We start from the raw sequence: 27,647 nt of genomic DNA on the forward strand, positions 1-27,647 counted from the left end.
TCTTCTTTTAGATTTTAATGAAGCTTGATGATTTTTTTTTTCTTTCTTTTTTTTTTTTTTTTTTTTTTTGCTCTGTCACCCAGGCTGGAGTGCAGCAGCGCGATCTCGGCTCACTACAACCTCCACCTCCCAGGTTCAAGCAATCCTCCTGCCTCAGCCTCCTGAGTAGCTGGTATTACAGGCACCTGCTACCATGCCCAGCTAATTTTTGTATTTTTAGTAAAGATGGGGCTTCACCATGTTGGCCAGGCTGGTCTTGAACTCCTGACCTTAGGTGACCCACCCACCTCAGCCTCACAAAGTGCTGGGATTACAAGCGTGAACTACCATCCCTAGCCCTTAACCATTTTTCTTCCTTTTTATTTATTTATTTATTTTTGAGACAAAGTTTCACTCTTGTCACCCAGACTGGAGTGCAATGGCGCCATCTTGGCTCATTGCAACCTCTGCCTCCAGGGTTCAAGTGATTTTCCTGCCTCAGCCTCCTGAGTAGCTAGGATTACAGGCACAAGCCACCACATCCAGCTAATTTTTGTATTTTTAGTAGAGACAGGTTTCACCATGTTGGCCAGGCTGGTCTTGAACCCCAGACCTCAGGTGACCCACAGACTGCGGCCTCCCAAATTGCTGGGATTACAGGTGTGAGCCACCATACCCAGCCAACTATTTTTAAATGTACAGTTTGGAGACATTAAATATATTCACTTTGTAATACAACCATCACTACTGTTCATCACCTGAACTTTTTTCATCTTCCCACACTGAAACTGTACTCATTAGAAAATAGCTCCCCTTGGGAGGCCAACATGGAGAAATCTCGTCTCTACTAGAATAAAAAAATTAATGGGGCGTGGTGGTGTGTGCCTGTAATTCCAGCTACTCAGGAGGCTGAGGCAGGAGACTTGCTTGAACCCGGGAGGCAGAGGTCGCAGTGAGCTGAGATAGCACTACTGCACTCCAGCCTGGGCGATAGAGAGGGACTCCGTCTCAAAAAAAAAAAAAAAAAAAGAAAAGAAAAGAAAGGAAAGAAGAGGAAATAGCTCCCCTTTCCTCCCAGTTCCTGGCAAACCCCTTCTACTTTCTGTCTCTATGAATTTGACTACTTTCCTGCAGGCTAGCGGAATCACACAGTATTTGTTCTTTGTGACTAGCTTTTCCCCTAGCGTAATGCCCTCAAGATCCATCCATGTTGTACCATGTGTCAGAATTTCCATCCTTTTTAAGGTTGAATAATATTCCATTGTATGCCGCATTTTATTGATCCATTCGTCCATTGATTGATACTAGGGTTGCTTCTACCTTTTGGCTATTGTGAATAATGCTGCTATGAGTTTGAGTATACAAATCTCTCTTCCAGATGCTACTTTTGGTTCTTTTGGGTATATACTTGGAAGTACAATTGCTGGATCATATGGTAGCTCTATTTTTAATTTTTTTTTAATTTTTATTTTTAGATGGTGTCTTGCTCTGTCGCCCAGGCTGGAGTGCAGTGGCTCGATCTCCACTCACCACAAGCTTTGCCACCCAGGTTCACGCCATTCTCCCACCTCAGCCTCCCGAGTAGCTGGGACTACAGGCACCCGCCACCACACCTGGCTAATTTTTTTATTTTTATTTTTAGTAGAGACGGGGTTTCACAGTGTTCGCCAGGATGGTTTCGATCTCCTGAACTCATGATCCGCCCACCTCGGCCTCCCGAAGTGCTGGGATTACAGGCGGAGCCACCGCGCCCGATCCTATTTTTCATTTTTTAAGAAACTGCCATATTGCTTCCCATAGAAGCTGCACTATTTTACATTCCCACCAGCAGTGGTAGGAATGTCAAAGGGTTACAATTTCTCCACATCCTCACCATCACTTGCTATTGTCCTTTTTGTTGTTGTTTTATCATATCCATCCTAATGGGTGTGAGGTGGTCTCTTATTGTGTGTTTTTGTTTGTTTGTTTGTTTTGGTTTGTTTTGTTTTGGAGGCATAGTCTTGCTCTGTCACCCAGGCTGGAGTGCATTAGTGCAGTCTCGGTTCACTGCAACCTTTGCCTCCAGGGTTCAAGTGATTCTCCTGCTTCAGCCTCCCAAGTAGCTGAGGTTACAGGCGTGTGCCATCACACCCGGATAATTTTTTTTTTTTTTTGAGACGGAGCCTCGCTCTGTTGCCCAGGCTGGAGTGCAGTGGCGAGATTTCAGCTCACTGCAACCTCCACCTCCCAGGTTCAGGCGATTCTCCTGCCTCAGCCTCCCAAGTAGCTGGGATTACAGGTGCGTGCCGCCACACCAGGCTAATTTTTGTATTTTTAGTAGAGACAGAGTTTCACCATGTTGACCAGCATGATCTCGATCTCTTGACCTCATGATCCGCCTGCCTCAGCCTCCCAAAATGCTGGGATTACAGGCATGAGTCATGCCACTGCACCCGGCCTAAGGGGCGTAGCTTTCTCATCCTCTGCCATACTAGGAAAATTTTAAGTATTCATATTAAAATGAAAACTAAACACAATTGTCCATATGTGTTCTTTAGGAATAGAATGCCAAGGACCTCTTAGCTTCTCTGACCTGGGAACTACATTCTCTCTAATGACATCTACGACTGCGTTAGAGGTTTGGGCAGCTGCCGCCAAGTAAAACCTCTAGAACTTTGCTATTGTCACTTTCTGCTAAGGTACATTTTCCCATCTACACTGTCCGGGTGATTTATTTTTAACCAAAGCAGAGGATTTTTCATTTCTCTCCATGGAGTTCAAACATTTATCCAGGCTGGGTGGGGTGTAATCCCAGCACTTTGAAGAACGGGGAGGTGGGCAGATTGCTTGAGCCCAGAGTTCCAGACCAGCCTGGGCAACATGGTGAAAACCCATATCTATAAAATATAGAAAAATTAGCCAGGGCTGGTGGTCCACACATGTAGTCCCAGCTACTCTGAAGGCTGAGATAGGAGGATCATCTGAGCCTGGAGACTTGGAGGTTGCAGTGAACTGTGATGACGCCACTGCGCTCCAGCCTGAGTGACAGAGACCCTGTCTCAAACAAACAAACAATAATTCTCTAAATCTATTTGGATCTGGGTCCTGCCATCATTTTATAGGTAATACCTCCATAGCACTCACTAAGTGCCAGGCACACTTCTAAGCCCTTTTTATACATTAACACAAATAATCCCCACCACGACCCAATGCCATATACATCATTATGGTCACTATTTTGCAAATAAGAAAACAGTCACAGAGCAGTTCAGTAACTTGTCCAAGGTCACACAGCTAGTCCATGACTGAACCAGAATTCAAGCCCAGGATGTCAGGTTCCAGAACTGGTGCACTCAGCCTCAATACTGTGCTGCCTTCAAATATTCTGATAATCTTAGACAGCTTTGACGATCCAAAAGATTGAGAAGTACTTGGGGACCTCTTTTTTTTTTTTTTTTTTGAGATGGAGTCTCACTCTGTCGCCCAGGCTGGAATGCAGTGGTGCAATCTTGGCTCACTGCAACCTCCGCCTCCCGGGTTCAAGGGCTTCTCCTGCCTCAGCCTCCCAAGTAACTGGGATATTACAGGCACGTGCTGCTACGCCCAGCTAATGTTTGTATTTTAAGTAGAGACGGGATATCACCATGTTGGCTAGGGTGGTCTTGACCTCCTGACCTCAAGTGATCTGCCCACCTCGGCCTCCCAAAGTGCTGGGATTATAGGCATGAGCCACTGCACCTGGCTCCCTTTTTTTTTGAGATGGAGTTTCACTCTTGTTGCCCAGGCTGGAGTGCAATGGCGTGATCTCAGCTCACTGCAACCTCCGCCTCCCAGGTTCAAGCCTCCTGAGTAACTGGGATTACAGGCGTGTGCCACCACACTCGGCTAATTTTTGTATTTTTACTAGAGACGGGGTTTCCTCATATTGGTTAGGCTGGCCTCAAACTCCTGACCTCAGGTGATCCGCCCACCTTGGCCTCCCAAATTGCTGGAATTACAGGCATGAGCCACCTCACCTGGCCCCGGCTCCTTTTTTTTTTTTTTAAATAAAGAAAGACCAAAGGTCCAGAGGCTTTGAAAGGCAAATAGTATTAAGTCAGGATTTGATATAAGGATTTCTTTCATTCTGTTAATTTTCTCATTGCTTTCTACTTATGATACTATTTCATTTGGTAGTAATAATATTTCTTTCTAAAATAAATTGAAGTAAAAAGAAGTGAGTTGATGTAAGAAAAATGTTACAGATATGAAAAAATCATGATGGTCATTAAAAAATTAGTGAAACTTTGGAAAGACTGTGTTCAGTCAAGTGAAGCAAAGTTAGGTTGCAACCACAAAAAAAACCCCCAAGTCTCAGTGGTTTGAACAGCGGAGTTAATTGCTCACCTGCAGTACAGGCCCAGCATGGGTCGGCAGGGGGTGCTCCGCGTCGTGGAACGATTCACATCTACACTTGCTTTCCCAACAAGGGCAGCACTGGCCTCCTTTAAAGCTTCTGCCCAGGTGTGACACAGGCTGTTTCTGCTCACATCTCATTACCCGAAACAAGTCACGTGGTCACATGTAATTTCAAAGGAAGCAAGAAAATGTAATCCCATCATGTGCCCAAAAGGAGAGCGATAGAATAGTTGAGAACAGCCCTCAGAGAGACTATAAGTAAGAGAGTGTAAAAGGTGGGTCTAGAGAGAGAGGCTGAGTCATGACTCATTGAATTTGTCTGACTTAGGGCATGATGGTCCACCCCACCAAGTGGCCAACACTTGTTCCCAGAAAAGGGAGTGTGATGATCACCCAGAAAGAACAGTCTGACAACGTTATTCTGATGAGCAGACACTTCTCTCAGGCTGCAAGTCAGGAGTCCTTTTGGGTGGGGAGGTGGGGATGCTGGTATTTCCTAAGTGGTTTCAGCTGAACTCTGTGATCTGTTTTTGTTTGTTTGTTTGTGTGTTTTGTTTTGTTTTTACTATTCCCTGGAGGGAGATGAGGCAATTTGGGCTTTGGTTGAGTTAGGGTTTGCTTCTGTCACTACTTTGAAAAGATATCTAGGGAAGGGTAATTGGAAAGGAGAGGAATTCCAGGAGACAGTCCAGGCGGGTAGGGAACCTCAAACAGGGCTTGGTGATCCAGTGATTGGGAGGCCTCCTTGAGGAGTTTTCAAAGTGTTGTCTGAGGGCACCTGGTATCAGAAGTACCCAGAAGCTCATTAAACACTTGGGCCAGGTGCCCCGTGGCTCATGCCTTTAATCCCAGCACTTTGGGAGGGTGAAGTGGGAGGATTTGTTTGAGGCTGGGGTTCAAGACCAGCCTGGATAATATAGCAAGACCCCCGTCTCTATTTTTTTATTTATTTATTTATTATTTATTTATTTATTTATTTATTTATTTATGGATTCTCACTCTGTTGCCCAGGCTGGAGTGCAGTCGCCTGATCTCTTCTCACTGCAACCTCCGCCTCCTGGGTTCAAGCAATTCTCCTGCCCTGGCCTCCCAAGTAGCTGAAAGTACAGGCATGCACCACCACACCCAGCTAGTTTTTGTATTTTTAGTAGAGACGAGGTTTCACCGTGTTGGCCAGGCTGGTCTTGAACTCCTGGTCTCCAGTGATCAGCCTGCCTTGGCTTCCCAAAGTGCTGGGATTACAGGCATGAGCCACCATACTCCACCTCTATTTATTAAAAAAAAAAATTTTTTTTTTTTTTAAATCTGATGATTAGGCCCACTGTTGATCCTGGCACCTGCAGGTAGGACCCGAGGCATCTGATTTTTGTTGTTGTTGTTGTTGTTGTTTTGAGACAGGGGCTTGCTCTGGCACCCAGGCTGGAGTGCAGTGGCATGATCTTTTCTCACTGCAACCTCCACCTCCCAGGTTCAAGCGATTCTCTTGCCTTAGCTTCCCAAGTAGCTGGGATTATAGGCACGCACCATCATGCCTGGCTAATTTTTTTTTTTTTTTTTAAAGTAGAGACAGGGTTTCACCATGTTGGCCAGGCTGGTCTTGAACTCCTGAACTCAGGTGATCCACCCGCCTCTCAAAGCGCTGGGATTACAGGTGTGAGCCACCGTGCCCAGCCGCCATCTGATTTTTTTCTTTTCTTTTTTTTTTTGAGATGGAGGTTTGCTCTTGTTAACCAGACTGGAGTGCAATGACATGATCCCGGCTCACCTTAACCTCTGCCTCATGGGTTTAAGTGATTCTCTTGTCTCAGCCTCCTAAGTAGCTGGGATTACAGGCATGTGCCACCGTGCTCAGCTAATTTTGTATTTTTAGTAGAGACGAGGTTTCACCATGTTGGTCAGGCTGGTCTCGAACTCCTGACCTCAAGTGGTCCGCCTACCTCGGACCCCCAAAGTGCTGGGATCACAGGTGTGAGCCACCTTGCCCAGCTGGCATCTAAATTTTTAATCATGGCCCCAGATGATTTTGATGGACACCAAGATTTGAGAAGCGTTGAATGACTGAGAGAAAATTTCTTGTAAGGGTAGAAGCCCAGCACAGTGGTTCTCAGTGGAGAGAATTTCAACCCCCAAGGGACAGTTATAACCATCTGGAGATCGTTTTGGTTATCACACCTTGAGGGTAGGGGAAAGTGCTGCTGACATCTAGTGGCCAGAGGCCAGACCTGCTGCCAGGGACAATGTAAGGGACAGTCCCCATGACAAAGAATTCTCTAGCCCAAATATCATTAGTGCCAAAGTCAAGAAACCCTGGTTAGCAATTAAGAGTTTGAACCTTTCTAAATGTTGGAGCACATATGATTTTTAAATCTTCAATTTTTATTTTACTTTCCAAAATTTCTACTATATGCATAGAATCCTTTTCATTGAATACCTGCTATGCAGCTAGCACTTGAAGTTTACATTATTATCAGTTCCTCTTGAAAGACCTTTTCAGTCATTCATCCAACAAATAACCATTAAACACTTATTACAATGTATTCCAGGCCAGGCATGGTGGCGCACGCCTGTAATCCCAGCACTTTGGGAGGCCGAGGAGGGTGGATCGCCTGAGGTCAGGAGTTTGAGACCAGCCTGGCCAACACGGCGAAACCCCATCTCTACTAAAAATAAAAAAATTAGCTGGGCATGGTGGCAGGCAACTGTAATCCCAGCTACTCAGGAGGCTGAGGCAGGAGAATTGCTTGAACCCAGGAGGCAGAGGTTGCAGCAAGCCGAGATAGTGCCATTGCACTCCAGCATGAGTGACAAGAGCGAAACTTCATCTTAAAAAAAAAAAAAAAAGTATTCCAGGCAGAGGGGAAAGTATGTGCAAAGGCCCCCAAGACAGGAAAGAAAAACTTTGAAAATGGCTGGTACGCCTGCTGCTGATAGGGGTAGGGGCAAGTGGAATGAAATGAGGTTGGAGATGGAGGGATATAAAAACAAGGGCGTGCATGGCCTCACAGTGTAAAGCGGGAGTTGTATGAGTTTTGTTATAAATGCATAGGAAGTCATAAAAATTTAAGTAGAAGAGGATCTGAGCCAATGTACATTTGTACAAGATCATCCTTGGCCCTTGAGTGAAGCGTAGGGGGTAGGGAAGCCACCGTAGAAAAATAAGTGAAGGGGTGGGGCAGAGGCAGGCGGGGGGAGGCCAGGGGTGGGGGAGGGGGAGATCCCCTCCCCAACCCTGGCAGGTTTGAAAAAAAAAACAGGAAGAAGTGAAAAGACTTTTGCAGACCTCCAGAGATGCTGGGATGGAGATGGAAAGATGAAAAATCTAGATTCTGTTTGGAGGGTGGCAAGAACTGGATTTTCTGATGAACTGGAAGGGATGAGAAACACAACACAAAGATTGTGACTTGCAAGATGTTGGCTTGAATAACTGAGAGAAGGTGGGTGATGACATATGACATGTAGATATGACTATTACTCTCTTTGGAAGACTGAGGAAGGGGAGGTGAGTCGTCCTACTTCACAAAAATAGTATATGGGCTCCAGGTATGTCTAACCCAAAGATTATAATGTTTTCACACTCCTACATCCACATATTAATTTTTTTAAAAATTGAGACAGAGTCTCACTCTATCACCCCGGCTGGAGTGCAGTGGCGCGATCATGGCTCACTGCAGCCTCCAACTCCTGGGCTCCAGTGATCCTCCCACCTTGGCCTCCCAAAGTGCTGGAATTATAGGCATGCACCATTCCACCCTGCCTATCTTAATTTTTATAATGGGGATGACATTTAATGATAGTCATATCATTATAAATTCCCCATACATGCTAACATCTGCTTCCACATGGAAGCAGCACAAAGACTGGAACCTTCCTCAAAGACCTCTGTATGTTGGAGCAGGGTGCTGGGAACAGAAGTTTAGTAGGCGGTGGAAAGGCAGCAGCTGCCACCCTGGGAAGTGGTTTTAAAATCTTACGTTCTGATTGCTGCAGTGGCCATGTGCTGGTGTGTGATGGGAAGATTCTCGTCTAGGTAGCTAAACCCAATGAGCTATGATTGGTGATCAAACCGAGCAGGCCCCCCTGTGAATTTGGAGAGACACAGTGCGTCTGGGCCTGTGATTGGCGGGATTGCTGTGATTGGCGGGATTGCTGTGACTGGTGAAGTCCCTAAGGCTGTTTAAGTTTCTGAACACCAGTTCCTGCATTGGCCACAAGGAGGAGCCCGGGAAGCGCAAAGCGCAGCACCGAGGAGCGTCTTGGCCGCCTCCTCCGGGACGCCCTCCGGCCCAGCGCGGTGCCTGCCCTGCCCTGCGCCCTGGGGCAACCGCGGGACGAGGTGGGGCGGGAAAAGGTGTCAGGGCTCCCAACTGTGGCCACGCTTCTCTGCACAGTTCCTTTGGCCTCTTCCCCTGGCTCCCAGCCCCACGGAAGACATTGGCCGACCCGAGGGGTGGGGCTGCGGGTTCGCGAAGGTTTGTGAAGGCCCAGATCCAAGTTGCAAAACTGTGGAGTCTATCAAGTGAGACTTAGCAGCCCCCCTCCCTCAGGCGCGCCCCTTGCCCTCCTCAGAGTCCTTCTCTCAAGCTTAGCAGCCTCCACCGTGCCCTTTAAGATCCTCAAAGAACTTTTGCAAAGTGGCATCTCATTGGAGCTAAAATGACCTGTGTAGGCAAAGGCCACTAGCTCAGGGGATCGCCCCCTGCCCATTCCCAGGTGCTATCGCATCGTACTGTGCGTCTTCACTGCACTTAACCACTGTTTGTAATTGATTTCGTTTTTCATTTATTTACCTGCTTATGTCTGCAACCCGCCTCTCCACCAAAATACAAACTCTGTGAGGGAGGGCGTAGGGTTGCCTGACACAACACAGAACACCCAGTTTCATCTGAGTGTGAGGTGAACAGCACATTTTAAGAGTATAAGTAGGTCCCATGCATTATTTGGGACACGCTCATACTAACAAAGTATTCCTTGTGTATCTTAAATTCACATTTGACTGGGCATCCTGTGTTTTTATTTGCTCATCTGCAACCCTCTGAGGGGGATATTTTGCGTGGTCTTCACTGCTGCATCTCCACCACCCACAACGATGCACGCAGAAGGTGCTGAATAAATGTTGAATGTTTCGATGGACGATTTCCTTCCTTCATTCGCTCAGTTATCCATCCAGCCTATTTATATCAAGTGGGTCCTGGGAATACAACAGTAGGTGGGACACAGTCCAATGGAGGAGACAGACAACCAGTCTAACTACCATCTGACTAAACTATGAAGATGTAAAGCTTTGGGGGCTGTGGGGGGACAGAGGAGGACCCTGGCATTCTGTTTCCCGGAGGAAGATGACTAAGATGGGACTTGGAGGATGAGAAGGCAAAGAAAGAAGTGTGATGGCTCTCTGCTTGAGGCCACGGGGTTCTGGAAGCTACAGGTGGCTGGGGAGGGCAAATGTGCAGTGTGGGCAGGGTAGTCAGAGGTGAGGAGGAGACTCACATTCACTGGGTGTTACCACCCCTCAGCCAGCACAAAAGGGATGCCATATTGCTATTATTGTGCCCATCAGACAGATGAGGAAGCTGAGGCTCAGAGAAGTGAAATGCCTTGGCTAAGTTTACAGTCTTACAGGGAAAAGCTGAGCTTCAAGCTTAGGTCTGGCAGACTCTGAAGCCTGCACTCTTCTAGAAGAGCCACTGGGTTGATTACAGTGCCAATAGGGGGATGGAGAAACAGGCTCAGAAAGGTGATAGGGCTCTCCCTGTAAATATGGCTCTGTCCAGTTGAGCAGAATACTGAAGCAATGCAAGATTTACAGTTTTTTCCAAGCCCTCCAGAGAGACGACAGGAGGCCAGAGCAGGACCCAGGAGTCCAGACCACTGCGTCTCCCATTCCTATTGGGGTTGGCTCTCTAGGAGCCCCTTGCAGAGCCCTGGGGCTAATTCCTTGCGTGGGTCCTGAACAGGTCTGCAGTTTCCATGGAGACCGCCTCCCACCATCCCTGAAATCTCATTGTGACCAGTATTAAGGGATTAACTCTGCCCAGCGGCCCTCACAGGGTCTGGGGTGCCGAGGGGGGCCAGCAGGAGCTCCATCAAGGATGAAGAGGTTGTGCACTGTGCGGGACCCCATAGCAGCAGGAGGAGGATGTCGGACTGGGGCCAGGGCTTCCCCCGGGACCCACCAGGTATGGTCCTGACTCCACATCTGCCTGGAATGAAGGATGGGATAGTAGGAGAGAGACACAGGACCAAGGGGGAGGATGCCAGACTGGGAGCAGTGTGGAGGATTTGTACCCTCATCCCCTAACCCAGGAACGTCCAGGGCCCTGATGGGTGAATGACGTTCTGATCAGAGAAGGAGGATCCAGATGACCTCAACAAGGTGAGAGGAGCCCCATGGAGTCTTAGGGGTACTCCAAGGCTGCCTAAAGACCAGATCTCTAATCTCTCCCATTTTGCAGTTGGGGAAACAGAGGCACGGAGAGGGAAAATGACTTGCCCAAAGTCAGTGAGTCAGCAAACTGAAGTAGGTCAAGAATCCAGAGGGAACCCTGAAGTTCCCTAAGCAGACAACAATTGGTTAAAATCTCATTGCCACTTCCACCTTGGACTCCAAATCCTCCTCCCTGAGCTCCAGGCATGGGGTCCCCTCTGTCCCCTCACCCAGAGCCTATCTCATCGGCATGCTTCCCTCCCTGCCTCTCATCCTCCTCCTGACTTCCCCTGCCACCCGCACTACCTGAGGCTGGCAGAGAGTTTCTGGCAGATTCTCCAGTGCTGGCGGGCACAGCCACCAGGCCCCCACTGTTCCCTCCAGGGAACACCTTCCCACTGGGTCCCTATCTGGATGACTTGGGACATTCTTTGTTCCACACTTCATCCTCTCTTTGGGATTTCTGGGTCCAGACACAGTGAGGACCCTGACAGCCCCCCTCCCCATCTCTTGTCCTGAGAAGGCCAGGCCTGCTTGGGAGAGATTTAACCAGACTCTGAAGCTCTCTGGGCCGGGCTTCATGGAAGGCCATGTCAGTGCAGGGGCATAAACACCAGCTCTGGAGCCAGGTGGAGATGGTTCTAACACCACTGCCTTGGCTCACTGGGAAAATGATGTTCCTTCTCTGAGCCTCCGTTTCCTCACCTGTGATGGGAGACAATAACCCTTCCTTCCTCAAAGCTTACTCTCAGCTGCCGTGGAAAGATCTCCAGGTTGTGATGTTAAATGAACCAAACAAGATACAGAAGAGTGTAAGAGCAGAAACTACTCATGTATGATCTTACGTGCTGTCTGGTCTGTATAAAGAAACCTTGGTAGATGCATCTGTAGGGGATGTGGTCTCCCATAGTGAGGAAGTCAGGAGAACAGGTGAACAGGAGACAGGTGGAAGCCAGACTTCTCAATATACATCTTTTATGTTTTCATTCCGAATGGTGTGAATGTAGCACCAATTCAAAACTAAATGTAAAGATGTTCACAAATTAAGTAAAATATTCAATAATAATAATAACACATACCTCAATAATATGACAGGTGTGCAGCCAAGATTTAGACCCAGGTACTAGAAACTGACTCAAAGGAACAGAGGAGGCCTGTCTTCAAGTCACTGAATACTTGACCTAGAAAGGCCCTTTGTTTTTTCAACATCAAATTGCCAATAACAACAATAATAGCCTTGGTAGCAAGAATCAGGAGCTCCCTACCTGGGGAACACAGTGCCAACCACTGTCTGAACATTATCTCATTTCATTGGCATTTTGATTTTGTGAGGAAACGATCATCATTCTCACTTTACAGATGGGCAAACTGAGCCTCGCTGAAGTTTTGACTAGTAAGTTGTAGTAAGTGATAGAACTTGGATGCCATCAAAGGCTTTCCAGCTTCAGATTTCAAGCCCCCCTATAGTAGATGGCTGGTACCTCCCCACCCCTACCCCAAGATTCGATCATTGGTCTGTGATGGAGACTGGGCATCTGTCTTAAATTTTAAAAAATCTTTTTAAAAAATAGACACAGAGTCTCTCTATGTTGCCCAGGCTGGTCTCCTGGGCTCAAGTAATCCTCTCATCCCAGCCTCCCAAAGTGCTAGGATTACAGGTGTGAGCCACCGGATTCGGCCAACATCTGTATATTTTAAAGATTTCAGATGATTCTATTTCATCTTCAGGGTTGAGTCTCTGCTTTGTTAGACAAAACTTCTCCAATGGGAAACCAAGGCCAGGGAGGGAAATGATCTTGCCCAAGGACACACAGTGGCTGGAACCAGAGGTGGGGCAGGGTACCCAGCAGCTCACATGAAGCCTTTGGGCAAATAAGAAAAAGTCACCCCATTCTGGGCAGGCAGAGTTTCATGGGCACTTCGCTCGGCAAGTGGAACAGGGGCTAGATTTCCATCCTTACTCGCCTTCTTGGATGGAGAACCTTTGTGCAATGAGCAACCTGCACAACGGTACAGGGCAGTAACTCTGGCCTGAGCCACAGGACTTCCAAACACTTCACCTTAGTGATCTGACAAATCCCTGGGGCCTCTCAGAACAAGAGTATGGGGAGACCAAGGGTGGCTTCTGGGATGTGGGCTCAGCCCTCACTCCCCAAACCAGAGTCTGCGTCAGGCAGGGGCTCCGATCAGCCTTCAGGCCCCACAAGGGCCAGGAAGGCCGCATTTAATTCCCAAGGTCACCCCTGCAGATAAATTCAGCAACGTAAACAGGAGGGATGAACATAAACAGGAGGACAGCAACACCCTCGACCCAGATGTCATAAGCCACCTGGCAGGAGGCAGCCTGCAGAGAGGCCCCACCCACACAGATCCAAGTCCTCCTGGCTTCCTTCCTGATCATTCTCTAGACCATACTCTCTGCCCTACCTCCACAGCCTTGCAGTCAGCATCTCCCACAGTGCCCTGCTCTCTGCCCTTCTCCTGGCCATTTCTCACTGGCATCCCTGGAAGGGAAAGGTAGCCCTGGAGTTAAAGACACGGACTCTAGAGACAGACTGCCCAGGTTCCAATTCTACTTCTTGTTTCTCATCAGCTATGTGAGCATGGGTATATGACTCAACCTCTCTGTGCCTCTGCTGTGTAAAATGATAGTGAAAACATTGCCTGCCTCCCAGAGTGGCTGGGAGGTTCCAGGAAGGAACACGTGCAAAGCCCCTAAAACAGCTGCATATCCGTTGGCCATGATGTTCAATGTGTATATTTCGCTTCATTTCATTTTCATGACAATCCTAGAAGTTATTATAATTCCCAATTTACAGGTGAAGAAACTGAGGCTCAGAGAGGTTGAGAGAGTCAGGGCAGGGCTCTGCATCTTTCTTCAGGGCCTGATTCCTCCAGAGATAGGACGTGGCTGAGATAGATTATAATGTAGCCTCTGGTTTGCAGTGCATGGCTGCTGGTCACATCCTCACAGGGCCCATGGGACACAGAGCCAGGTGGATTCCAGGGATTTGGATCTTCCAATGGCTCTCAGGCACCTCTCTGCTTCCAGCTAGCCCTGGGAGGAGGGGGAGTACGGCATGGCAAGGCATTTGCAGAGCCTTCTTGTTCACCAGTGTCCTTCAAGACATTGCTCAGGTCCATAGAGAGCCCACCATTCATTCCCATGCTGGCTGGAGCCCCTGAATACCCGAGGTGACCTTCTGTCCTTGAACAAGTCACTTCCCCCTCTGATCTCTGTCTCCCCATCTGTGCAATGGGTGGGGATGAGGGTGGATCAGTGGTTTTCCAACCTTCAAATAAAATATTAAGATTGCACATAAAACGGAGTCGCCGGTTGAAGCTGGGCCTGTGGATGCATACTCTCGGCTCCTGGGAGCCTTGGAACCCAACTTGAAAAGCCCCAGCCCACATCCTCCTAAAGATTCTCCTGGCTCATGACACTGCAGAGGTCTAGAACCCCAAGCTCAAAGCTGCCGCTTCTCATCCCTGTTTGGAAAGCTCTCCCCCAGCTGCCTTTATCTCTCTTTGGTAACAGAGCAAATTTGCTCAGGACCCAGCACAGGGGGAACAAGCAGACTGTTGACTCTTGAGCAAAGCCTCCTCTTTGGAGAGCAGCCGAGGCGGCCGTGGGATATATGTTGGGAGGCCAGCGGCCTCTTGCATAACCTTGAAGGCCTCCTGCCCACCCAGGCCTTTTCAGGGTTAGGGGTGAGGAAAACCGCAAACTCATGCCCAGTTAATTTTTTAAGGCAAAATCAACAGGCTCAGCAATGATTAGCAGCTGGGTAAGTTGGTCTTAATCAGGCTGAGGACAGGGAGGGAGGAAGGAGGCCCAGGGATGGGGCCCAGTTATCAGTTAACCACATGAATGTTGCTTCCTTCCAAACCCGCTGGCCTTCAGCCCCAAGCTCCCTCATCTTCCTCTAGGAAATACTCCTGTGACAAGCCAGTGGCCACCCATCATTGGGTGAACAAACACAATGCCACTCATGGTCTGTGATGAAGCAGAAAGTGCTTGTTGTTAAGACAAAGCTCACCCACCACCGCTGCGTGGCTTTGAGCAAGTCCCTTTCACCCTCTGAGGCTCTGTGAGGGGCCCCAGGTCTGGGCCCTGAGTCTGTGGTTCAGTTGACCAGCTGCCACTCCCCTGACGGCCTCAGTGTTTCTGTCCACCAAATGGGTGGGTTAGCCAAGGCATCTTTTCCAGTCTTGAAGCTTTGTGGGTGCCTGATTTGATTAAGCCACAGTGGCCTGCACCCAGAGTGCAGAGGGTGGTATGAGTAGCATTTTAGGAGCTCAAGGAAGAGAAAGGGAGAGGACCTACCTGGTATCTGCCATTGATATCAGCAAGCGTCAGATCCCAGCTCCAGGAAGAGGGCTGTCCTCTCCGATGGGAGGCAGGGGTCCGGTGCGGTGGCTGTGGCTGCAGGGACGACCTGGCAGAGTCTCTTGATGGCCCAGACCCCCTGTCCCAGGACCTTGGAAGCCGCTAAAGGAAGCAGCAAGACCAGGCCAGCTGGTGGCTGCCTGGACTGGAGTTTGGTCAGTGGTTGGGGACCTATATTGTGAGATAGTTAGGACTTTGTCCACAAACTGGAATTTGAAATTTCAAAGGGGCAAAACTGAAGGGCCCTACCCCAGAGTGGAGATGGCTCTTGGCTTCTTTCCTCCACGACTTTTGTTCTTTGTCTTGATAAGTCCCAGTTTTTCCTGCACCGTTCCCGGAGTGGTGGGTGGGGAAGAAAAGATAGGAGATAGTGGTGTGGTGAGCACCAAGGGGAAGAGAAGATGCCAGGCAGCCCTGGGGTGGCCAGGCATGTGTAGGATGCCCCTGAACCTGCCTATGCCCAGGGATAAGGTGCTTTACCTTTCAGGTCCTTGAGTTCCCATGCAAGACTGAGGCAGTGAAACCACCAGCTCCAGTGCCTTAGAATTCTGAAGTCCTTTCTGGGATTCCAGGAGTCATGATCCAGGCAGTGCATAGAGGGGTGAAGCCCTCAAGCTCTGGAGGTAGACTTGGGTTCAAACGACAGCCCCTCCCTTACGAGGTGTGTGGCTTTGGGCAAGTCACTTCACCTCTCTGAGCCTCAATTTTGTCATCTTTAAAATGGGGATGACAATAGCCCATATCTCAATGGGCAGATAGTGTGAGAAGAGTAGAAGGTTTTTAGCACCAGGGCTAGCACAGAATTTCTCTGTAAACGTTAGATCTTATTATAATGTAAAAGAAAAACAACGTGGTTCACAGTGGCAGCTCCCTTACCACCTTCCACAGCAGAGGCACGAGCTCTCTATACATGCCTCCCCGACTGCAGGCTGACCAGGCAATCCCTCCTTCCCATTTCAATTGGGTCTCTCGGTGGGTTCCAAGGTCCTCTGCTATCCCCTGGAATCTGCTGCCTCTTGAGTTGGGGCCTGACAACCGGTGAGCCGAGGTAAAGAATGGCTGCTAAATTGATGGCACTGAGGCCAGACCTTGTTCATGGCTGGGCATGCAGTACCTGGAGCTGTCCTGAGCAGGGGTCCTGATTCCGACTGATTATGTGGCCAGTGTTCATGGAGTCAATGACCAACGACAGTAATTGCTACTGTTGTACTGTGTGTGTACACCTGGTCATTTAATGCTTGAATCATCCCTACAAAGAAGGTATCAGCCCAATTTTTCTGATGCTGAAACTAAGGCTGAGAAAGGTAGAAGTTGAGGTCACAGAGTTTGGTACATTGGCACTGCCTGGATTGTAACCCAGATCTCTCTGACTACAAGGTCTGTGGTTTATTCCCCTAAAGAGAAATCAGGGGGAAGGAGGGGCTAAGAATCTTATCTACTCTCTCATTTAATCTTCACCACAAACTACAAGTTAGACCCATTTTACAGAAGGAGTAACCAAGGTTCTAAATAAAAACTTGCCTTGTACAGACAGCTGGTCCTGGGCTTGGAATATAGTCACTGGTATACAGGCACCAGAGACCAACACCCACAGGCTAACACCCACTCAGTCCACAGAAAGAAGCTGAATTTTTTTTATAAGCAGAGAAAAAAAAAACAAACCAATACTGTGACATTTGCTCTGTGACTTCCTGTATTTATTATGTGCTCATACCTAAGCATTGGCAGGGTAATGTTCTTCCTCATTGGAGGGCGTTATGAAGTTGCTTTCTTTTTTTCCATTAGTTAAAAAAAAATTCCCTTGGAGGAAGGGAATGACTCTTTTTATAATTCATACATAATAATTGTACATATGTATGGAGCACATGTTTTTTGTTTGTTTGTTTGTTTATTTGTTTGTTTTTGAGACGGTGTCTCGCTCTGTTGCCCAGGCTGGAGTACAGTGGCATCATCTCGGCTCACTTGCAAGCTCCGCCTCCCGGGTTCACACCATTCTACTGCCGCAGCCTCCCGAGTAACTGGGACTACAGGCGCCCGCCACCATACCCAGCTAATTTTTTGTATTTTTAGTAGAGACAGGGATTCACCGTGTTAGGCAGGATGGTCTCGATCTCCTGACCTCGTGATTCACCCGCCTTGGCCTCCCAAAGTGCTGGGATTACAGGCATGAGCCACCGCACCTGGCCTGAGCACATGTATTTTGATACATGCATACAATGTGTCATGATCAATCAAAGAATTTAGGGTATCCATCACTTCAAACATTTATCATTTCTTTGTGTTGGGTACATTTCAGATCTTCTAGCTATTTTGAAACATACAATAAATGATTGTTAACTATAATCGCCCTACTGTGCTATAAGAACTAGATCTTATTCCTTCTATCTCACTGTATTTTTGTACCCATGAACCAACGTCTCTTCAGCCCTTGAATGAAACATTCTTTTTTTTTTTTTTAAGACAGAGTCTTGCTCTATCACCTAGGCAGCAGTGCAGTGGCACAATCTCAGCTCGCTGCAGCTTCCACCTCACGGGTTCAAGCGATTCTCCTGCCTCAACCTCCCAAGTAGCCTGGACTACAGGGGCTTGCCACCATGCCTGGCTAATTTTTGATTTTTGTATTTTTAGTAGAGACAGGGTTTCTCCATGTTGGATAGGCTAGTCTTGAACTCCTGACTTCAGACGATCCACCTGCCTCGGACTCCCAAGGTGCTAGGATGACAGGTGTGAACCACCGCGCCCGGCCTGAAACTTTCAAGATCTCAAGATACTGTACATTTAAAGCACCCCAATGTCCTCTCTTTCCACTTCCCATTCTGTCTGCTTATCTAACATGAAGAACATTGTATTAATCTTATTTTTAAGGATTTCTTGTCTATTATGTGTTAAGTGTTTGTTTGCTACCCCAGTGAAAACATTCTGCATTGCAGACTAATGTGTGCTTATTTCAGGGGCCTGGGATCATAGCATTCTTAGCCATTGTCACAAAATACGTGGAGTCATATTTAAAACGTAAAGTTGTAACATACATATGTTTAAAATGGAAATGCAAAGCAAAAAGATGGATGTGCAATGTCATATGTATTCAGTTCTCTGTACTTAGTAAATGTAACTGACTTGTCTGTCTGTTAGTGAACTATGGGTGCAAGGGCACATCTCTGGCTACTTTGCATCTGTAATCCACAAAGATTCTGGGCAGCTGTATTATCACAGCTTGTTGTTTGTTTGTTTGTTTTTGCTGGCTGAAGGAAAATTTGTATTTTAATTATTTTCGTGTACAGAAAACTCAACAGTGCACATTTAACCCAGGTTAGTGGCAAGTTCTTTAGCCTTTGCCTTTTTGAGCTTGGTGATATGAGCCACAGACTTGGGACCCAGGACATTGCCGCCCCAGTGACGGTGGATCTCATCGTATCTGTCGTCATTGGTCCTGATAGCTTCCACCAGCTTAGCCAAAGTGACTTTGGCTTCCAAGTTCACTTGTGTGATGGCGACAGTGCTCCAGGTCTTCCTGTGGACTAGACATCCCAGTCTTGCCTTCCCCTTGATAATGCAGTAAGGGACTCCCATTTTACGACACAGGGCAGACAAGAAGACAACCAGCTTGATGGGATCTGTGTTGTGTGCGATCACCACCAGCTGAGCTTTCTTGTTCTCCACCAAGGTGGTGACGGTGTTAACTCCTGCTGGAAGGACAGGTGGTCTCTTAGGGGAGACATCCCCTTTGCCAGCAGCTTTCTCCTCGGCCTGGGCCGAGAGCCTCTGCTTCTTCTCTTGCTTTGTCTCTGGTCTGTACTTGTGGGCCAGCTTAAGCAGCTGAGTAGCTGTCTGGCGGTCCAGGGCCTGGGTGAGCTGGTTAATTGCAGGAGGCGCTTTCAGCGACTTATAGGGGATGGCTCTCTGCTGATAGAGCGGGGCCATTTCACAAAGCAGGTGAGGTCTCTTTTGGGCTGGATGTCCTGTCCAGTGCCAAAATTCTTAGGCCTTTTCTGAAACAGGGGATTCACCACTTTCTTGGCCTCCTGTTTTTTCACGACAGCAGGGGCCAGAGCCACCTTCTTTCCCTTGGCCTTCTTTCGTTTCGGCATCTTGGGCGGTGGGAGGAGAGCCATAGCTTAGTTTAAATAAACTATGTGGTAACAATGAACAACAAGAATAGAAGAAATAATAGCTTGCCTGAGGTCACAGAGCCAGCAGATCTTATAGGTGGTGCATCATTTATATGATGAATGTGTATCTAGAAGATATTGTTTGGCGTTGGCTAAGGGTGGAATGAATCACGTATGTAATAGATTATGCAATTTACAGTAATGAGTGGACAGATTGACTTATGGGGCAGGTTATAATGTGGTGGGATGAGAATCTAGAACATGCCTCCTAGACAGTCATATAGACTGTGCATTTGGTAAGTCAGGTATGTCATGGTTTGCGTATCTAATAGCTCTTCATTTGCAGGCTGTCCACCTAGTAGCTCTTGGATATAACGGGTCATGGCTGTGGCATGGTGTGGTTGATCCTGGTTGATCGTAGACCTTATTTAATTGAATCTAAGATGTCACCTATAGAAAAACGCAGTGTTATTTTTGTTACCAATGAAATTCTGACATGCCATTGATCACATTTCCCTTTAAGCAATGTGGAAGTGTGCCTCAGAGTGGATGAGGCCATGTATTGCTGGGTTGTGTGGGGAGTAGCTGTGCCTGCGGCCTGCCATAGGTGGCAGGCAGGTGGCAGAGGCCTGGGCTCGGCTCCTGGAGGCTCCCCGCCGGAGCTGCCCTCCACGTCTCTTCTGTGTTTACCCCTTAGTCAGATCTTCCGTTTCTGCCCACCTCTGCACTGCCCCCAAGGCCGGTGGAGCCAGATCAGATATTCCTAGGGTAGGCATGGGAGAAACCCACCGGTATATGGTCTCTTTCAGCCCCTTATCAAATCTCAAAGTGTGGGTTGTGGGGGGCTGCCTCTTGCTCCCTCCCTCAGAGTCTTGTCCTGGCCAACAGAAAACTGAGCCAGGATCATCTTTCCATTTGACAGAGGGAGAAATTGAAGCCCTGAGAAGAGACGATGTAAATAAAGTTATCGGAATAGTGACTAAGCCAGTTCCTAAAGCCAGGTCTCCTGACACCAAATCTAGCCTCTCTTTTCCTCCACAATAGTTGCTCCTTCTCCCCTTTCCCTGCAGGATATAGCACTCTCCAGTCATCTCAGCTTCAGAAGTCAGATCAAGTGGGGAGAATAAAGCTAAGCAGGGCAGAGAAAGGGCTTCTAGCAGTGGGAAGAACATGGAGATGCCTCCTCAAAGCACTCAAACACATGCCCTGACTCCCGATTTGCTCACTCATTAATTCACCCACACATTCACTCATTCTCTCACTCGTTAATTCACCCACTCATTAATTCTCTCACCCATTTGCTCATTCACTCACTCATTAATTCACCCACCCATTCACTCATTAATTCACCCACCCATTTGCTCACTTACTCAGTAATTTACCCTCTCATTCGTTCATTCACTCACTCAGTTCGTGCATTCAGCCAATCCACTCATTAATTCACCCTGTCTCTAATTCAATCACTCCTAATTCACCCACTCATTAATTCCCCCACACACTCACTCATTAATTGGTGCTCCCACTAATTCACCCACTCTTGCTCACAGGTGTCACCAAGTCCCTCCAACCTGCCCTTCCAGTCAGCAGCAGAGGACAGGCTCTCAGGCCTCCCAAGTCTCAGGCTTTCCTTCCTCTGCCCTCACTCTCTGCCTTCTACATCAAGACTTTACTTCCCCAGATTGATTGGCAGCCCTTGAAAATGTCTGCACAGAAGGCAATGAGGGCTGGAGGGAGTGAGAAGAACAGAGCGCACCATGAACTTAAGACAGCCAGGACCAGCTGTGTAATTTTCAGGGCCCCGTCCAAAACAAAAATGCACAACCCCTTGTTCAAAAGTCATGATGGATTTTAAGTCATGATGAACCAGGCACCAGGACTTTCTAAGGGTTGGGCTGCCTGTGACTGCACTGGCGATACCCACACAAAGCCCACTCTGAAGGTAGGAGATAGGTGGAGAGAAACGGGGATGGAAAGGGGGATACGAAACAGGGAGAGGGAGGAGGAAGAGGATGGAGGTCTGTGAGGCCCCATTTGTTGTGTGATTTATGCCATCTCATTTCCTTCTCAGACCACCCTTTGAGGTTGATTGTACATTTTACAGAGAAGGAAACTGAGGCTCAGAGAGAATCATTTACCCAAGGTCCCAGTTAGTAGATGGTAGGCGCCAGAATGTAAATCCAAGTATCTGCCTGCTCTGGGAGGGGGTGGGGGTGAGGGAAACAGGAGAATGTGACGGGAAAATCCGAGATGGAGTCGGCCTGGGCAGAAACACTGGGAGCTGTGGGAGATGGTGAGGGGCAGGGTGGGATCATAGGGAGCAGGAGCAGGGAATTGGAGGTGATCTGGCCCTCCCAAACTTCTAGTACCTTCTGCTCCCAGGGGAACTGGGAAACTGCAGGGGAACTGGAAGGGAGCTCCCAGAACAAGGATCCAGAAGATTGGCATGTGGGGCCTGGGATTTAGGTTTCCAAATCATGGGCCATGGGGCAGCCCTATCTCTGCAAGAGCATTGAGGGTAGAAGTCAATGATTTGGGAAGTTATTGAATTAGGGGATCTTGGAGGTAGGCTGTCAGTGCCCGATAGTATCAGTTAGAATGCCTGACTTGGGGTGACAATGGCTTGGAGGGATGGGTGAGTCAAGGGTCAAATGAGTGCCCGTGAGTCATGATGCCTGGCTTGTACAATTGATAACTGAACATCGGTGAGTTAGGGCCTCAACAGTTGTAATTAGCACCCCGGGTGTCAGCCAGAAACCAACAAACAGCCAAATCCCTGCAGCCCCGCCCTGCCTATCCACTGGCGGGGGACCGATTAACCATTAACCCCCACCCCTCCCCGGCAGAGCCTCCACCCCTTCACAGAGGCTAGGCCAAGACTCCCAGCAGATCTTCCCAGAGGACGGTTTGAAAGGAAGGCAGAGAGGGCACTGGGAGGAGGCAGTGGGAGGGCGGAGGGCGGGGGCCTTCCGGGTGGGCGTCCAGGGCAGGGCAGGTGGCCGCAGAGTGGAGGCAGGGAGAATGCGACTCTCCAAAACCCTCGTCGACATGGACATGGCCGACTACAGTGCTGCACTGGACCCAGCCTACACCACCCTGGAATTTGAGAATGTGCAGGTGTTGACGATGGGCAACGGTAGGTGGGGGCAGGTGTGTCAGTGGGGGCAGGTGTGCCTGGGTCCAGGAACAGATCTTTGGCACTCAACTCTGGGGTGGGAGGAGAATGATAGAAAATGGTAGGTTGGTCCTACAGGCCAGCACAGGTGTTGCCAGGTGAAGCCCATGTGCCCAGGTGCAGTGATCACAGGCATTCCGGGGGAAGGGAGGCCTGCAAGGGCCAATTTCCAGCAAAAGTCGGTCCCAGCTATTCCTCCCAGGCCCTTCCATTCCTCACTGCCTCACAGCGGCTCTGCTTGGCACTTGGCGCAGTGACGTGATGGTGAGCTCCTCCTTGGTGCCCAGCTCCAGCAATTCAGCCCAGCACGGCCCCTTGGTGAACCCCTTGGGCCTAGGTTCAGAGAGACAGCAAGGGACATTGTATCCCTGGAGATGGTGGTTGGAGACATAACTGCATTTCTTGGTGTCTTTGGGACTTTCCTAGGGAAAACGGAGTTCTCAGGGAAGTCTTGCTAACTGAGAAGCCAACTCAGCACTGTGTGTGTGGTGTGTGCGTTCGTGTGTGATGGTGAGTTTCCATGTAGGTTGTATGGGTGGGGTGATGCTTTCAGGAACATATTTGCATATGTGTGTTCATTTGTCTCTCTGTGTGAGTTCTGGGTCTATTTTCTTTGTATTCATTGAGTGGGTCTGTGTTTGTGTCTCTAGGAGGTGCCTGTGTTGATCTTGCTTGTGTATGTAAGTGACTATGTGTGTGTGTGTCTGTGGATGTTGGTACATGTGTGCTGTGTGTGCGGGTCATAGAGCACATGTGTTTGTGCATGTAGACCTGTTGGAGTGCCCTGTTCTTCCTGCATCTTTATCCTGTGTGGGCGTTTTGTCGTGTGCCCATATTTGTACCTGCTGTGTATATATGCAGTCCCCTGTAGTGCCGGCGGGGGTTAGCGGTCTCTGGTGTGCCCACATTTATACCTGCTGTGTACACACGCAGTCCCCCGTACTGCGGGCGGGGGTCAGCGGTCTCTGGTGTGCCCATATGTGTGCCTGTGTACATATGCAGTCCCCCGTACTGCGGGCGGGGGTCAGCGGTCTCTGGTGTGCCCGATTGCACAGACCCAAGTGCAGGACTCTGTTGTTGCCATTCACCAAGTGAGATTCACATCAGCAACATGTCCGTTTGTCTCTGAGCAGATTTTGTTGCCGGCGTGTCTCCAGATTTAGGCATCCCCTCCGACATCACCGGAGCGTATCTGGAGGGGCGGGCAGTTCTCCTCCCCAGGGATGTAGGGGAAAAGAGGAGACCTGGAAACCCCTCCTGGAGGGAAGGGCCCCATCGGTCCCAGGCCAGCCTCAGAGGAGAGGGGGCAGGCAGCTGGCTGAGGTCAGCCTGCCACCCCACTTCTGTGTCTTGGAGCCACACAGCCAGTATCAGGCTGCAGCTCCAGCTGAGGCCTGGAAGCTTGTGGTCAGCTCAGCTAGAGTGAGGAGGCAGTCGCTGGGCACTGCCTGTTGTCAGCTCAGCAGGTGCTCACCTGCCCCTGCTATCCAATCTGTGTGACCTTGGGCATGTCACCTCCCCTCTCCTGGCTTCTGTATCTTCTACAAAACAGGCTTCACTCCCCCAGGCCTGCTGGCTGGCGGGCTTTTAGGCCTGAGGGCCATGTGAGGAGCGCAAGGCGAAAACACACCAGAGAGAGCAAACAAGTTGAAGCCGTACTAGGTGGAGTGTCGCGTGGCCCCACGAGGACCGCTGCCCTGCCCCGGGCTGCTCCCCGACCTCATCACTTTTTCAAAGCCCAGGAACTGTGTGCTCCTGAGGCAGAGGCCAAGCCCCTGAACTGGATGTCCCAAAGACAAGACCACCTCCAGCTCTGGAACCAGAAAGATCTGGGCGCAAATCCGGCATAGATCCTTCCAACCTGTGTGAACGTGGCAAGGCAGTTTCCTCTCTGAGCCTCAGTTTCCTCATCTATAAAATGGGAATAAATAATAGTGTCTGCCTCCCAGCACTGGCCAGAGGATAAATAAAACAAGGTGCCTGGGTGTTTAGCCCTGGTAAAGGGCCTGGCCTCAACATGGGTCATGTCAAGGGCTCTGAGCATCTGTAAGCAGGGTTCCCACGTTCCTCACTGGAGTTTGAAGTGGTCTGAATTGGGGTTATGTGAAGTTGTCCTCTGAAGTGTTTTGAGTACATCCTGGGCTGGTGGCTCAAAGGCTCCAAGGATATTTCTTCCCCGTCCACTCCCCACCTCAATGCAGCGGCAGCCCCAGGGGGCTCCTTGTTCATTAGAGGCCCCAGCAGACACCTCAATACGTGCGGCACTGGCGGGAGTAGCCCAGCAAGCCTGGACCATAAACCTGTGGCTCTGCTTCACAGCAAGCAGTGCGATGACATCAGGAAGCCACTTGTCCTCTCTAAGCCTCAGCGTCCTCACCTGCAGAATGGAGGTGCTCGGCTGACCTCAGAGGGGAGATGATAGAGCTGACAGCCCCAGCCCATCCTGCCCCAGAGCTGGGAGCTACTTCCCCAGCCTCCTACTGAATGACCAGGAGCTGTAGGGTCAGTCTCCCTGGGGGTCGAGGGAGGAGAGGCCGAGGGAGAAAGGGCACCCATGTGGCTTAACAATTATCCCCATCTCCAGGAATAATTCACCAAGTCCTGGGGACACCTGGGAGTCTGTGATGGCAGAAATGAGATGCGGCAGTGTCTGCTTGTGACAGAGGCTGAAAGTCCTCTGCTCCGAGAGTTTTCCTATGCAGAAAAGTTTTTATTTCACGAACACTGATATAGTGCTTACTATGTGCCAAGCACTTCACATACACAAATGAGTATTCACCGGGTCCCCATAACAAACCTAGGGGAATATCACATTCCCCATTTTACAAATGAGGAAACAAAAGCATACAGAAGTATATGAACACAGCCAACGTCACATGGCTAAAAAGTGGGCAAGCTGGGACTGAACCCTGGGCAGAAGGACTTCAGAGGCTGTGCTGTTACCTACAGCACATGGCCCTCTCTGGGCCTAACTGGATGCCTCTGAGGAATCCAAGGTCGAATTCAGGATTTCTATGAATACACGTGTGTGTGTGTGTGCATGTTTGTATGTGTGTCTGTGTAAGTGCATGTGTGTATGTGTGTGTGAACTGTGTGTATGTGTATGTATATGTGTGGACTGTGTGTGTGCACACGTTTGTGTATGTGTGTGATGTGTGTATGTGTCCGTGTGTGTGCATGTGTATGGACTGTGTATGTGTGTGCATGCATGTGTTATATATGTGGACTGTGTGTGCATATGTGTGTGCACATCTGTGCATGTGTGGACTGTGTGTATGTGTGTGTGCACGTGTGTGTGGACTGTGTGTGCATATGTGTGAATTGTGTGTGCATGTTCATGTGTGTGGAGTGTACGTGTGCACACGAGTGTATATATGTGTGTGATATGTGTGTATGTGTGTGTGAATTGTGTGTGTGCATATGTGTAGACTGTGTGTGTTCGTGTGTGTATGTTCATGTGTGGACTGTATGTATGTGCGTGTGTGTGCGTGCGTGTGTGTGTGGCTGTGGTGTGTGTGTGTGCCTGTGTGGACTGTTGTGCATGTCTGTGTGTGTGGGGACTGTGTGGTGTGTGCGTGTGTGTGTGGACTGTGTGGTGCATGTGTATGTGTTTGTGTGTGGACTGTGTGGTGTATGTCAATTGTTTGGTGTGTGTGTGCATGTGTGTGTGACTGTGTGGTGTGTGTCTGTGTGAATGTGTGTGGGCTGTGTGGTGCGTGTGTGTGCTTATGTTTGGTGTGTGTGGACTGTGTGGTCTGTGTGTGTGTGCATGTGTGTGTGGACTATGTGATGTGTGTGGACTGTGGTGTGTGTGTGCGCATGTATGTGCATGTCTGTGTGGTGTGTGTGCGTGTGTGGACCGTGTATGTGCTTGTGCATGGCATGTATGTGTGTGTGTGTGGACTGTGTGATGCATGTGTGTGTGGACTGTGTAGTGCGTGTGTGTATGCTCGTGTGTGGTGTGTGTGCGTGTGTGTGGACTGTGTAGTGCGTATGTGTGCTTATGTGTGGTGTGTGTACGTGTGGACTGTGTGGTGCATGTGTGTGTTCGTGTGTGGACTGTGTGGTGTGGGTGGACTGTGGTGTGTGTGCGTGCGTGTCTGGTGCCTGTGTGTGTGCTTATGTGTGGCGTGTGTGCGTTTGTGTGGACTATGTGGTGTGTGTCTGCTTGTGTGTAGCGTGTGTGTGTGTGGACTGTGTGGTGCATGTGTGGGTGTGTATGTGGACTGTGTAGTGCATGTGTGTGTGCTTGTGTGTGACGTGTGTGCTTTTTTGTGTGTGGACTGTGTGGTGCGTGTGTGTGTGAACTGTGTAGTGCATGTGTGTGTGCTTGTGTGTGGCATGTGGTGTGTGCATGTGTGGACTGTGTAGTGCGTGTGTGTGTGCTTGTGTGTGGCATGTGTGCGTGTGTGTGGACTGTGTGGTGCGTGTGTGCGTGCTTGTGTGTGGCATGTGTGCATGTGTGTGGACTGTGTGGTGCGTGTGTGCGTGCTTGTGTGTGGCATGTGTGGACTGTGTGGTGTGTATGTGTGTGCTTGTGTGTGGTGTGTGTGCATGTGTGTGGACTGTGTGGTGCTTGTGTGTGGCGTGTGTGGACTGTGTGGTGCGTGTATGTGCTTGCGTGTGGTGTGTGTGTGTGGACTGTGTGGTGCACGTGTGTGTGCTTGTGTGTGGCATGCGTGTGTGGACTGTGGTGCGTGTGTGTGCTTGTGTGTGGCGTGTATGGACTGTGTGGTGCATGTGTGTGCTTGTGTGTGGCGTGTGTGCGTGTGAGGACTGTGTGGTGCGTGTGTTGTGCTTGTGTGTGGTGTGTGCACGTGTGTGGACTGTGTGGTGCGTGTGTGTGCTTGTGTGTGGCGTGTGTGCATGTGTGTGGACTGTGTGGCACACACGCTTGCATTTTCCCGCGGGCTGATCCATTGCATTTGTCATCTTCTCCAAAGGGGTCTATCTTTGCTGAAATATTTGCTGACAAAAAAAAAAAAAAGGCGGGGGAAGTTCAGCAGCTGATATTTTTTTAAATTTGGAAACAGACCAGTCAAACTGCTCCCTTTTATGGTTAGAGAAACTGAGGCCCAGAAGAAATTGAAGCAAGGAAAAGGAAGTTGCCCAAGTTTACAGGCGAGTTAGTGGCAGCATCAGCACTAATGCCCAGGACTCCTGGCACCCAGCCCGAGATCCTCTTTCCACCTGCCT

General features: G+C 49.2%; 1 protein-coding gene and 1 long non-coding RNA gene across 8 annotated transcripts in view; one reads left to right on the forward strand and one right to left on the reverse strand.

Annotated features, from left to right (window-relative positions):
• Positions 1-15,560, reverse strand: part of LOC117068802 — a 32,215-nt gene extending 16,655 nt beyond the window's left edge. The window contains exons 1-2 of the long non-coding RNA XR_004431240.1: positions 15,420-15,560; positions 15,108-15,341 (exon numbers count right to left, since the gene is read on the reverse strand). This is a non-coding gene — a long non-coding RNA (uncharacterized LOC117068802). The remainder of the gene's footprint in view (positions 1-15,107; positions 15,342-15,419) is intronic.
• The window catches only part of HNF4A (hepatocyte nuclear factor 4 alpha), a 77,279-nt gene that overhangs the window by 22,360 nt on the left and 27,272 nt on the right, over positions 1-27,647 (forward strand). For 2 of the 7 annotated variants that reach the window (XM_033186479.1, XM_033186480.1), the window contains exon 1: positions 22,170-22,412. The exons of 3 other annotated variants lie outside the window; for them this stretch is intronic. In XM_033186479.1, the coding sequence (XP_033042370.1) occupies positions 22,298-22,412 (115 nt within the window). In that variant the 5' untranslated portion in view covers positions 22,170-22,297. Of the gene's footprint in view, positions 1-22,169; positions 22,413-22,898; positions 22,962-27,647 lie in introns of those variants that run through there. 2 more of the 7 variants (XM_033186481.1, XM_033186486.1) reach the window with 2 other exon arrangements.

The sequence above is a fragment of the Trachypithecus francoisi genome, unplaced genomic scaffold, assembly GCF_009764315.1.
Source record: "Trachypithecus francoisi isolate TF-2019V2 unplaced genomic scaffold, Tfra_2.0 Lachesis_group21, whole genome shotgun sequence".
NCBI classification, from domain to species: Eukaryota; Metazoa; Chordata; class Mammalia; order Primates; family Cercopithecidae; genus Trachypithecus; species Trachypithecus francoisi.